The sequence below is a fragment of the Vanessa atalanta genome, chromosome 18, assembly GCF_905147765.1.
Source record: "Vanessa atalanta chromosome 18, ilVanAtal1.2, whole genome shotgun sequence".
NCBI lineage: Eukaryota > Metazoa > Arthropoda > Insecta > Lepidoptera > Nymphalidae > Vanessa > Vanessa atalanta.
In genome coordinates, this window is record NC_061888.1 from 10,194,479 (window position 1) to 10,209,473 (window position 14,995).

Consider the following 14,995-nt stretch of genomic DNA (forward strand, 5'->3'; position numbering starts at 1 on the left):
TTGGGATCACTGGAGCTAATTAAATTGCAACACCGCCGAGAATTCCAACTAGTTGAGACAACGCTGAATGTCAGATAAAATCAATATCAAAATATACTTCAGTGAACACTTTACAAGTGTTTATGAGTTTTCATTTTACAAGATTACATATGTTAAACTATCATTGGTTCATAATTCTGAATTAAATGAGAGTAACTGGCAAGTGAGTCAATTTTCTAGTCACTCGTTTTTTAAAAGTAAATTTACAAGACAAATACGGGTGTTATGTTATCTATACTAATATTATAAATGGGAAATTAACTCTGTTTGTTTGTCTATCATAGGCTATAAGTACTATAATACTATAAGTCAATAAATACTACAAGCTTTTTGATCTGTCTCCTTAACTTCTTGAGTGGTTTACTGAATTAGACTAATTTATTAATCGCCAAAGTTAAAATTATCCTTGGAATTTTATTAAACAAACACCCTTTCCATTTGTACCGTTTTCTTTGGACAAGCCTACATTCAAAATCTCCAAAATGTTCTACAAATTAGAACATCCGTGATAATGAGTAAAAAGAAGTTTCAAAGGATGAAAAAAACACGAACTTTACTTGGGCAGAACTTTATGCAAGCTCGTCTGTGTAGATACCACTGCTCGTAACTTTGACCGGAAGTTTGTACTGCGGTTGCTTTGTTATGGTTTGAAACGTGAGTGAATTAGTGTACAAGGGACATAACATCTTCGTTTCCATTGTTGGCTACGTAAAGACGATTAAAGGGTATTGGGGACTATTTCAGTTTTTAAATAGCAAGTCTTTCTGATATCAACTTTACTTTTATCGATTGAATTAGATTGTTGAATCGCATTTTAATATTTGTATTCCGAAACTAATCACCGCAATAAGTCAGCAATGCTAAGTGAGGTTTACTCGGTCTAATTAAACTGCAACATCGTTTAAGTTCTCGAGATAAGTATTGCTAGGATAATTATTCTTGAGATTTAAGATGAACTTAACTTAAAGTGTCTCTAGCTTTGAATGTTTTAAATAACTCAAGAATAACAGCAAAATATTGTTGTTTCGCGTCTGAATATTCGGAGCCAAATTTAAAAGTATACAAAATTGTAAACGATTTCTTAAAATAGTTGGCGATTGTGTTGAAAATGGTTTTCATTTCTCATACTGCAAATATCTGTGGGCAATGTTGACCCCTTAAAATCAAGTGGTCCACTTGTCTGTCTTCCTGTCTTATAATAACAGCCTGTAAATTATGCACTGCTGGGCTAAGGTCTCCCCTTTGAGGAGAAGGTTAGGGGGCATATTCCACCACGCTGCTCCAGGCAGAATTTTGTTGAAATTAGACAAATGCAGGTTTCCTTACGATGTTTTCCTTCACCGTCGAGCTCGAGAAGAATTATAAACACAAATAAACACATAAAAATTCAGCGGTTTTGAACCCGAAATTATCGGTTAAGATTTACGCGTTCTAACTATTCCAACCATAACCTGTCTTTATATTAATTTATTTTACGGAACGTATTTAAATTTTGTCGCTTAAAGTAGATTGGACAGTTATACAAAACTGTTTGCTCATTTTCCTTACTAAAATGTATTTCAAAAAATGTAAAATTTTAATCGATGAGGTTTTCTCACTCCTTAGAGAAGTTAACTAAAAATTTCAATTATAACTTTGTATATCACAGTTGCGAGAGTTTTTGCTTGTATTAAACCACCGCTTATCAAATCCAATAACTTCTCCAAACTCTTACTTGCTTTTATACTAACGTTTGTGTAAGAAACACTTGCGCTAATTAAATTGCACCGCCGGGAACTTCTTGAGATGTGTATCAGACTGCAACATCAGATAGATTAATGCGAAGATGGTACTAAGATTATATCTAATGCTGGTCTTCGATGCTTCGTTGAAAATGCATTGGTAACTAAGATCCGTTTTTGTAATAAAATCTTTTATGCTAATATAACGTATATTCATTCGTCTCTTTCATGTAATTGAGTTGAGTCTATTTAATAAAATAACATTTTTTGTAATAGGTTCTTTCATATATACACATTTTTTCAGCATTAGCAGCCTGTAAATTTCCCACTGCTGGGCTAAAGGCCTTCTCTCCCTTTGAGGAGAAGGTTTGGAACATATTCCACCACGCTGCTCCAATGCGGGTTGGCCGAATACATATGTGGCAGAATTTCGTTGAAATTAGACACATGCAGGTTTCCTCATGATGTTTTCCTTCACCGCCGAGCACGAGATGAATTATAAACACAAATTAATCACATGAAAATTCAGTGGTGCCTGTCTGGGTTTGAGCCCGAAATCATCGGTTAAGACGCATGCGTTCTAACCACTGGGCCATCTCGGCTCTTTATATACACATATGCTATTTAATTTATTATTGTTACTAACTCTTGATTGCGGACTATCCGAAAGTATGGCTTTGCCATAATCTGCAATTTATAAAATTTGCAAACAAACCTTCATGCCCAAATACTCATACAGATACATACATAAATGAATGTACGATCGTACGTACGCACAAGAGTGCGAGAACGCACTACTCAAATTATATTGTTGTTACTATATAATAGGGAAGGCAGTTTCAGATATTTATGAATATAAATGTTTATAATAAAATAATATTTATTTGTACACAAATAAAATATGTTTAAAATAAAAATAAAAATATTTAAATTTTGAACCTCTAGTAGTATAAGTGTTTAGTGTTTATATTGCAAAAAAAGCAATTGATCAATCATTGCGATATATTTGAAACTAACGATTTGATTGATTTGATAATTAGCTTAGTGACTAATAATATTAATGAGAAAGGATTTTTAGAAATAACAACTTCAAGGAAAATGGATAACCTTATGTGAATATTGGCCGAATGATATAAGGATGGAAAGTTCGTATTAAAAAAGATTACTAGGTCCTTACTAATATGCTTCTTAAAGAAGATATCTTCTGTCCTAGTATAGGACACCTTAAAAGTGTAATGTTTTCATTCAAATAAAGTAATCATCGGCGAATAAACCAAAACAAGGGTTTTGCTTTATTACTCAATATCTCATACAACTCCATAAATTTTCTTATTTTATTTTACAGTTAGTGAGGTTTTTCTTCAAATTAAAATGGATTAACTTCGACCTCGAGGTATAATATAAAATAAGCTTGAGTAAAGATATTGACTATAATATTCAGGATTTATTACCTTTAGGATTTGTGGCTTAGGCCTAAATTTAAAGCAAATAACAAAAACGAATAATATTTTGTGATTCTTATTGGTGAACACGTTATCATGTAGCAGTTTTTTGATGATATCGAAAAATGTAATCAGAAAAATGTAACAGATAGTATAAGCTTACAGGAATATGTACAGAATCTATTTTTTAATATTCACCCAGTTCAATAACTTAACCTGAAAACAAAGAAGTAAAGAACAAGACTTTCCACAAACCGCATCGGAGCATCGTGGTGGAATATACTACAAACCTTCTCAATGGGAGAAGAGACCTTAGCCCAGTAGTAAGAAATTTACAGGGTGTTAATGTAAAAAAAAGAACAAGAGGTAAATTTGTGGGAACATTCGCTGTAGTTGCATTATAAAGACATGATGCTGTCCTCATGGCCGATTTTGGACAAAGCTATTTTAGACAAGCACGATATACTGTCGTGCCCAAGTGCAGCCACGAACATAACTGCGCTTTAACTTCTCACTCGTATACGATGGAACGGCAATCTTACTACACCAAAGAAAGTTCAGACACCGGACCAATAGTGTCAGACATTTGACACACACCGGACCAATAGTGACGAGGCCAACAACTTTAAATTGACCAAACCCTAGATTTTAATCGAAAACCTCTTCATTGGTTGGTGGACTGTTCAAAAGGCATTTTAAATGTGATGTTATGTCGTCCTAACCGATTTTGTCCACAGTAGACAATCTCAAAAGAGACGGAGAATGTATATTATTAGCCCAATATGGTATTTCAAATAGTACACATATGTGGAATATTTGGTGAAAAGTGGTATTACAATGTACGTTTACAACATAGTGTACCTGGGTATCATGCTATATTAGATAACGTTCGACAAAATTACTGTATTTTCAAATAGGCAAAAATCACTGAGCATTAAAGAGGCAAGTGAATTGAAAGCATGTCGACCATTTGCCACCTAGACTCTGCACAGCGTCAGAGGTCTTACAACCACCGTATTAATGATAATGCGACATATTCATAATGCGAGGGACGGTAGCCCGAAATCGACGAGAAAGTTCAGCCGCAGGACGAATGGCGTCACTTCGCTTTTGGAGACAGAGCAGTATAACATTGGCAACTTTGAAACTGCTACCAATAGGAAATTCTTAACTGAAATATTCGGAAATTATTTTTGGACATGTAGTGTTACATACTAGTGACAATCAAATTACTTATAATAAAATAAAACCTTAGCTTTATTTTTATTTCAGTGATAGTTTGAAATATGTAAGATGGATTATATGTTTCCGTTAGATAGGAAACATTTTTCTAAGTATGCAAAAGTCCTAAAACTTGTTCCCTGAGTCCCTAAAGATGCGTCCCTAATCGGAGTTGGAAAACTTTTAAAATCCCATGAAAAGAATTAGATACAAAAGAATATCATCAATCTTTTTACCAAAAACTTCAATTTCATGAAGTAAATAATAATAATAATAAATATTTTAATTGTGACGATTACTCTATTTTTTTTTAATCAATTATGTTATGGGAAATAAGAAAAGTAAATTCTACTGCCCTTATTTTATTTTACATTTGTTTGTATAACTTCATATCAGAACATTATTTCCGTATTTAATTTTAATTATATTGTAATGTTGGTAGCAAACATTCCGGATAAGTCCTACAGCCAGGTCTCTATTATTTTAAGGAAAATCGGAGAGTAAAACGATACTTTTTTAAATGATATAAATCAAACTGATGACGTTAAATTATAATTATTAGGTATAAATTAGTTAATAATTATAACTCAGTTAGGGTTTCATAATATTTTTACGCATCGCATAGAAGAAGTTCTGAGTTGATATAATAATTCCTTGCGATACACAAGTTCCAAGATATATCTATGAACATCCAAAATATTTTTGATATCCGTGTAAATGTTTATGTAAAGATTGAATTTTTTTTTGCAGACCAGAGCCATCGTACCTTAACTTTAGGTGTCGTGATTGATACTAAGCGAACCCATTAATATTATCAGCACTTAGAGGCTTAACAGCCCGTATGATGGCCCAATAGTAAGAGGCGGTTGGCTTCAGGCTGGTCGTAAAAACTGCTACATGCGTTCCATTGTTATAGCTAACACTGTCCTGACCGCACCGACATATTAAAGTAGCGAATTTGATGACTTGCGTGACTTTATATCTATCTAGATAATTTTCTAAAACTAAATATAGATAATTTTAAAAAACATAGAACTACGAGGTAAATTTTTAATTAGAAAAAGTCACACGTATTAAAATAAAATTACATAAATATTAGCTTTAAAAAGTTATCAAATGAATTCTTAAATAACTATTTTCAATCCATCTCGAAACAAGAGTTTTTTTGCTCACAAAATATATGTCAAGTCGTGCTCAAATATATTGCGCTGTCAACACTTGATAGGATAGAAAAGGAAGGAAGATAAATGGTGTCCTTGTCTCGCTGGATGGATTGTGCAATCGTAGACTTAAAACGGCTTTGCTTTTTAAATTGTAGTCTATTTTAAAAATATTTTATTTATTTTAATAAACGGATGTATTCAAATTATATTAGATGATGTTTTTGATAATAAAACGAAGTAATTTCCTTCACTTGACACAGATTTGTAAATTACTAAATTATTCTATGTTTACTCACTGCTTCATATCTACTGTTCAATATTTGTATAAGCAACAAAGATCAAACATAACATAGTCGTACATTGATCCTTTAGTTCAGTCACATACTGCAGTTAAATGAGACATCTCTGCTCACTTGGCTTTATACAAGATTTACAAATGAGAATCCTTTGTCACTGAAATGAATACTTACGAAATTCACAACCAAACTAATTACTATTAGTAAAAGTAGCTGTCCGTCCCGACATCGTATAAAATTTGAACAAATTTACCAATCCATTTCAGGAGATGTCCAAGGATCCTTTCTTAGCGTGTACGTCGCGAAAGCGCTAATGGTTTCGGAAGTTTTGTTATGGTCGATAATGGTGATATATACGTATATTATTCTTAAAATGAGTAAAGCGATAACATGTAAATACCTTACAGGTTCATTATGTAAGAAAACACGTGTGGTGGAATTTAACTCGATACATGAAAGCTTCCTCACGATGTCTTCCTTCACCACCGATTAGTAGATGACTCATGATGATGATGAGCATTCAGTGGTGCTTGCCGCGCTTCCACTTGTTATTTTTGGTTAAGATTTACAGGAATCACTAGGACATCGGACATGGAACATCTAAAATTTTTTATATATATTATTTGGATTGAAAGATTTTAGGCCAAACATACAAGTTTCGTAACGTAACGTAGGATTAGTAATGTCCTCTGCAATATACATACGATAATGTCTAAATAACCCTCTTTGTCCTCAGGTACAATTCAAAACTGACCACGCTAGCCTTACCATCAGTGATTTTCGAGCCTAAGTTTAAAGGATCAGTGCGAAATTTGGTGTACTCAGATTTACCCGGACAGCCACCTCGGAGACAGGAGTTGCGTCATTCGAGAGATTTGAAGGTAAGTTAGTAATTTAAACTACGACAGTCATCTCAGAAAATTAATTAATTGAGTAATTTATCATGTTCTTCTATCTCCCATTTACACATAGTCACACATTTAACTTCAAGCTAGTACACGTAAATAAGAAGCATTGCTGTTTGGTTATAAAGTAATTGGTTCATGGGTGACGCAAGCGAGACTGCATAAAATCCTCTTAAGCTTCCTTTTACAATTTGTTCTCTCAGTATTATTATTAAATTGCGAGAAAGTAGTCTTGAAAGTCTGTTGATGATGAGAGTTGATGTTTGTTTTGTAGGAAGTTACCTGTAATCGAACTTAGAGGGCATTAGTTGCATACAAAATAAGTAAACGTATGTGTATTTATAATACACAGCAATGCTTAACCTAATTGAAAAGGCACCTAATTTTAAATAAGTACAAAATGATCGCCTTCCAAGGACTTTTATTAAAGGAAGAATAAAGCTGAAAGGAAAATATAAAATTCCATGCACTCAACTATATTTTATAAATATCTCAATTTTCCACGCTCATTGTCAAGCATTATTAACCCGCGGAAATGGGAACTTAGTCTCTTGTAAATAGAGTTCGTTTTAGGATGCACGGTTAGGTAGAAAACGTTCTGGCAATCCAACAAAGAAATTCCATAGCGTTCTACTTTAGTTCAAGTCAAAAGCAGAAGCGTGTACAAAGCCTTAATTTCACCGCACAAATGCGTATACCTTTTTCCACGTTTAACAGTATACGAGTATTATTATCGTGTATTTTAATTAATGATACAAAAAAATATTCGTTGAAGGACTTCTAGCATTGCAACGAATGATTGACGTAAAAGTCGCTGCAGTTACCTTGGGTTTTCTTTGTATTTATTTATGAGAAATGTTAGTACAAAAGTGACTAATATTTTGGCTTTGGTTATTTGAGTTTTGGTGTCTTTTGTTTTTGTTACTATGTACTAGTGTTATAATCATTGACGACTGAGCGATGTTACGCTACTTTCAAATATTAAAAAATATAAAAATGTTTTATTTTTTATTTTATTTTTTAAGTTTTGTTTTAATTCTTAAGTGGCTGTGAATGATCATATTTCTAGTGCTTGAATGTATTTTGGTGACGGTTTTATATTGTTACAAGTAGGAGCTAAGAAAAGAGCAGCGTTTCCGTTTTCCACTGCAACAATGTAACCCTGTTAACCTTAAAACTTTTGACTTATTATGCTAGTTGACTCATCCACTCATAATAAAATAATTTTTATTTTTAGTAGTAGAATAAAAGTAATGATGTCCTACTGACCGATTTTCAGGGACGGCAACCAAATAGAATAATCAACTATGCAGTAGATATATTACAGAACAGCGGTTGCGCAAAGATACGGGCACTCTCTATTCCTTAAAATTCATTGTCAGATGCGAGAGCAACATTATCCTAAAGATCGGCTGCACGGCCTGTAGTTTTCCGTGTTATCTGATGCATTTTTTTTGGCCTAACCAAGGTTTTCCATAAATAATGGATCTGCGGTTAGTCTTACACTACTCCCTCGAGATATTTTTGGAAGATATTTTTGTATAGTACCAAAACATTTAAACAATTGCGTTAATCGTCTAGTAAATAAATGGCACAGCTAGTTGAAGACTCCAGCCAGGTCCATATATCTCGGTGCTAAAGCTATGTGTTGCTGGTTTAACAGTGAAGGATGAACGAGCTAGCGTAATTACAGGCTCCAGAGATAACATGATCGTAAGAATGTGTGCTTAGAATTATATTTTTTATACTTAATTACTCATTCTGTACGGAAATAGTATTTTTCAGGTTAGGTTGGTCGTATATTTATCCAAGACATATTCGACTAAAAATCGTAACTAGACGAACTAAAAGTGGATTTCTATAACATATAAATATTGAATTAAAATAAAGTCAAGGTGATACTAACAAATAAAATACAACTCGCCTAGTCAGATTATGGGTGAAAAAGCCTACATTTATCTTTAGTCGCGTTTTTTCGGAGGCTGTGTATGCAGACCCGAAAGGTCATTCAATTTATTTTTGTAACTTGACCCATTTAGCTTGTTGGAGTTTGAGTGACGACGAATCATTGAATCAGAGTTATTTATATAATATTTGAAGTCATTTTGTAATATATAGATAACTAGTTCTCGCACACGGTTTGGTTCGCGTTTTAGGGGCTGGTCGTCATGTTTAGAGGTTCAAGTTTGCTTCTTACCAAAATATCAAATGCGCTTGTTTGTCCGTGAAAGAGAAACACACAGACAGAGCGACTTTAGCTTTTATAATATTAGTATAGATGTTGTATAGTTGTGATACGTTGTGATTTTTTTTCTGCTTTTCCAATTATTATTTTTTATTAAAACCTCTTGAATTTAATTAAACTTTTACGAAACATCGCCTTTTTACCGTTGAACTATTAAGGTTCAAATATGAACTTTGTATGATTGTACCATGGTTCAGAGGTTGAGTGAATCATAAGCTCAATGTATATAACATCTTTGTTGCCACAATTGAAAGCGCATAGACTGTGTAAGGTATTCTATTTTTCTAGTGCGATCGAACTGATTCCAATAACTTAGTGTATACTCAAGGATAGGAAACATTATAATTCACAATATTTACGCAATCAAAGTTGAGCAGAGGGGTGTTCAGGTCAGGTCAAGGGGTAATAGCCGATACATAATAACAATGCTTGGCTGAAACCGTGATGGAAGCCTTAGCTGGAGTTGGGTTGGGAGCGAATTTGTACAATAAACTCATTGAGTAGTATTCGTTGGTATGCAAACTAAATTCAAGGAAGTAAGAGAAACAAAGGCAAGGTTACTTAATCTGTGGAGATTAAATATATGTATAATATAAATGTACATTATTTTATAAGCAAAGAAAAAACAGTTCAGTACTTTTCCTCCCATGTTTTTCAACCGATTTTATTTATTTTTTATTCTGGTAGCCACCGACGTCTTATAGTGCTATCCGTAAAAAAAACAATTGGATATTAGATAATATATAGATTGTTCGAAATATGAAAATACATATACTTCTTACTGTTAGTACTTGAGCCGAGATGGCCCAGTGCTTAGAACGCGAGCATCTTAACCGATAATTTCGGGTTCAAACCCAGACAAGCACCATTGAATTTTCATATGCTTAATTTGTGTTTATAATTAATCTCGTGCTCGGCGGTGAAGGAAAACATCGTGAGGAAACCTGCATGTGTCTAATTTCAACGAAATTCAGCCACATGTGTAGTCCACCAACTCTCATTGGAGCAGCGTGGTGGAATATACTCCAAACCTTCTCCTTAAAGGGAGAGGAGGCCTTAGTCCAGCGGTGGGAAATTAACAGGTTGTTAATATAATGTAAAAAAAATATCTGTTAGTTTCAAAATAATTTATAGTCTCATTGATTTAGAGCAAATGGGCTAACTAGTGGGCAAACAGTCACCACTGTCCATAGATATTGGCGCTGTAATTTTAACCATTCCTGACATCGCCAATGTGCCACCAACCTTGGGAGCTGAGATGTTACGTCCCTAGTGTCAGAATACTGACCAATGAAATAAATTTATAGAGTTAGTAGTAGCGATATAATAAGATTTCAAAGGAATAGTCGCCTTATTGACACCTAATATATAACTCATATGATTCTATTTTAACGTCTTCCTACAGATAAGGCTCTGCTGGTCATTTATCAAACACTGGATCATATCTATCACATGAACACGCCAACGTTTATGCGACACATTGATCTATGACGACCAGTTTACGAATATGTACTATGGTTGATTTAAGCTGAGTGTTCACATGATATATTTCCAATAAAATTGTTTGATTTGATAATGATATATAACTTTAATGAGGATAAATCTATACTGTTATTATAAACATGTTTGCTATGTATTAATTTATTTGTCGACGTTTTTTTAACATAGTTTCAAATTAGGTACCAAAACTTGAATAATTTGATGAGTTGTACTATAGAAGTTTATTATATACACTTGAAGTAACAATAAATTTAATTTGCGGGCACGAAAACTTGGTGTTACAAGTTTTTCTTACTTATCAAAACTGGTTTGATCCGCAATGACCGTGTTGGTAAATAGGGAAGGGAGATGCAAAATATCTCTAGACGTTTCACAGTGTAAAATAAATCTCTTTATCAATACATCTACTTGAAATACTTCTTTGGTTGATTATAATGATCATTAATTATTTATTTATTTAAATAGTTACACCATCAACTTATCACTAAACACTTAAAATTTATAACCGATATAAGTAACATTAGTAACAAAGTGATACGTCTTTATAGGTGTAAACAACATTGAACTTCAAAATTAAATCTTAAATATATAAAATATAAAATCACACTGTAATATCTAAATTATATAATAATTGATATTAAGACATAACAAAGATAAAATACTGTATTGAAGAATATAAAGGCAATTTGGAAAATTAAAATTAGTCGTATTAAAAATTTCGTGTCTTATATATTTACTCGTCATCATATCAATGACTTCGATACGTTTAAAAACCATAAGTTGTAACTTCCTGTAGTCGACATTTAATATTGATCTTCCAAATGTTAAAGTATAGTAAATGAAATCCTTATCATATTAACGACATTTGAAATTCCTATCTGATGAATCATATTAAACATTTATATCTTAACATTTCAGTATAGAGTAATCAAAATATAGAAAATACATTATGTATAGAGTACTTTAAGTCGGGTAAGTTCCGGCATAGTACCTAATAATGTCCAAAAACAGGTATATGTATAGGGTGAAAAAGGATCTCGTTTTAACTTATTGGAGTAAATATGAGTACCGTTGAGAGCCTGATTATATTATTTTTCATTGAAAAAAATGTATAATCTTGTGGATTCCGATTATTTGAGCGAACGTTAACAAAATTAAAAATTGTTTTCAACCACTGCCCGCAAAAGCAATTTATTTGTAGGAGTTTGTAGGAATAACATAAAACCATCCAACTGTCCGGGGATTTATGAAAGTTCCCGCTTTAAGAGAGAATCTCATCTTGAATCCGAATTTGGTTGCTCAGATTTCATTTTTGAGTTTATTTAAGGCTTGAGAATTTTTAGTTCTTTAATACGTGAATTTTGTTGACTCTATTTAAAAATAGTTTATATCTGATAAACTTAAAAATATTTAATATTTATAATGGTTATTATCAAATATATATCTTTTTTATTATTTAACTACTATCTAGAACTTTTTATTTTTTATGATATCTATAAAATAATCGCACGAATATTCGTCAAATATAATTTATCTATACTAATAAATGCAAGAACCGGATTAACGTGAGCAGCGTGGTGGAATAATCTTCTAAACATCTTCTCTAAGGGGAAATTTGCATGCTTTTCCTTTTTTTTACTAATAAATGAGGAGAGGTTGTCTGCCTTACTGATGTCTAACTGAAAAATCTACTGAACCAATACACATAACATAAGAACATGCAGCGCGTTTTGGAGGTGTTATTGTATAAAAAGATACGCTTTGCAATTTCATCTGTCTTCAATTTAGACGATTAACGAGACAAGCGTGAATTGCATTCGGGTATTGCGTCAAAATTCAAAGTATCACCCGCATCTAGATGTCCGAAAAACCAAAACAACACGATTTCTAAGGTGTTTTCTGTCGCGCACAAATACTCTGTGGAACCAGCTTTCACCAGCTTTTTATCCGAACATTCATGACTTTGTAGCCTTTAAGAAAAGAGCATATTGATTTCTTAAAGGCCCGCAACCCACCCGCAAGTCGGTGTTGCAGATGGTCATGGGCGGTGGTAGTCACTTTCTGTCAGGTGAGCCTCATACTTGTTTGCTACCTAAACCATAAAATAAAAATAAGTAAATTTCATATTCTTGTAAGTAATATAACTAGATACAGTAGAGCCATTCTCTAAGAACAAAATTCATCGTAAAACAAAAGTGATATGCAATATTGATTACAATAAATATCGCATTTGAAGAAAACACGTATCAAAGTCGCGTATCAACGAGCAAAATAGTTATAGATTTCTTACATTTATGATTTGATTTTATACTCTTTCTACTGAATAAACTTTACTTATGAGTTTGTTTTAATAACAAGTTTGAGTTTACTTAGTAATATTTTCAAATATATATATATTGGAAGATAAATAATTAGGTAAAAAGCTTTCATATGGGTTTAATATCCACAGTGTTCGTCCAACTCGTTGGAGTTGGTTGTAAATTGGTCATACATGACAATCTTGAATATGTCCCTGTACTAAAGAGCAATAGGCAGTTCCTGTTGCTAGGTAATAATAATATAATTTGTCTTATTACATATAGAGCCGAGATGTAAATGTATATGTTAATGTACATAAGGTACAAGGTCGCGATCGTTCCGATTAGTTCCGGAGATCACCCCTACATATATAAAAATATATTCCACCTCTTCATAATATTAGAACAGATTGATATAAACGGAATTTTATTTTATTGCTATATAAGTTCTAAGCTAACTCGTTCGATGCAAATAAAGTCGCAAAGATATTTTTATACAAGTCGCCATTACGAGTCTAAAACGTATACCAATAGTTCATCTACACTCACCACATACCTAACCGTAATAGAAAGTCGGCCCCGATATTTGCTCTCGGAGATTATTTTGAACGGTTCGCTCGTATATTGAATTCTGGATAGGAGTTGAGTTTTATCCGCCGATATCGATGTGCGCTTGTTGCCGCAGTTTTACTCAGGCGATCGTTTGTTTTTATTCTATTTTTTAAATTGATCATGGATAATGTGAACTCGCGGTGTTGTGGTCGGCTGATACCCGAAGCATAGCACGGCAAAGTAACTGATTAATAATTGTTAAGATATTGTACATATTTGAGAGCCGAGATGGCCCAGTGGTTAGAACGCGTGCATCTTAACCGATGATTTCGGGTTCAAACCCAGGCAGGCACCACTGAATTTTCATGTACTCAATTTGTGTTTATAATTCATCTCGTGCTCGGCGGTAAAGGAAAACATCGTGAGGAAACCTGTCTAATTTCAATGAAATTCTGCCACATGTGTTACTACCGACCCGCATTGGAGCAGCGTGGTGGAATATGCTCCAAACCTTCTCCTCAAAGGGAGAGGAGGCCTTAGCCAAGTAGTGGGAAATTTACAGACTGTTAATGAAAATTTAATGTAATGTACATATTTATCTAACATGTTTCGTTAATAAATTAGAAAAAAAACATCCCTTCTTCATTTCCTTCTCACATCAGTACATTTATCTCCGTGTGACAAAGATGAATCATAGAGACTCGGTCATAATTAAGAACGTGTAACAGCCCGTATGCCGGATAATGTCAGTTTCTGACCAAGCTACTATAAAGGGAACCTTCTAATAAGCCACATTAAAAGTGTCGCCAATGAGCTGTTGATAAAACCCAGTCAAGCCCACGTTGCTTTTTGTAGAAATAAAAGGGGCTGAGACGAAATCTTTATTCAACGTAGAAGCGTTACGCTTTATTTATTGTCAAAGATCTGCCACTAGTTCGGAAAGTAATGCTTTACACCAAAATGGATGTCTGTTTCCGTCGTATCCGCTCCTATACCATTCCATACCATTGAAGTTTTTCTCCATTCTTGTGAGCCGTTATGGCCCTGTTGTCACAAGACATGAATCTTAACCGATAATTCTCAGTTTAAACCCGATCAAGCAGCAATTAATTCATGTGCTTAATTGTGTTAATAACTCATGTCGTGATCGGTGAAGGTAAAAATAAGCCATGAATTTATATAGGAAGTATTTTTATGTAATTACAAAATTTACAAAAGAGTTTAGTTATGTCTGAAGTGTGTTATTGACTTACTTAATGGAAAAGTATGAAAAGCAGATATTTTTAGTTTTGCCAATTACTAAATTTAAATCTTATTTGTAAAAGTAATTCATTATTATGTAAGGCATATTCCTTGATATAAGATTTCTAATTATAGAATGCTAATTAGTGGAAATTAATTACTTTTGAGTTTATTGCCGGTTCTTCTCGGTAGAATATTCAATGTATTTTCAATGTTTTACCAAGTACTGCGTCGTAGTGGAAATGTGTACAAGTGTTGAAATATATCCGATACATCAGTCATTATTGTTTTATATCAAACTTAGTTTTCTTTGAAATAGTCTTCGAGATAGAAAATTTAAATGGACTATTAAAAACCCATTAGTTAAATCAA

The 14,995-nt window shown here is 33.1% G+C and overlaps 1 protein-coding gene across 2 annotated transcripts in view; it reads left to right on the forward strand.

Annotated features, from left to right (window-relative positions):
- The window catches only part of LOC125070889 (neurexin-1), a 184,478-nt gene that overhangs the window by 80,529 nt on the left and 88,954 nt on the right, over positions 1 to 14,995 (forward strand). For both annotated transcript variants that reach the window (XM_047680893.1, XM_047680894.1), the window contains exon 4: positions 6,619 to 6,763. In XM_047680893.1, the coding sequence (XP_047536849.1) occupies positions 6,619 to 6,763 (145 nt within the window). The remainder of the gene's footprint in view (positions 1 to 6,618; positions 6,764 to 14,995) is intronic.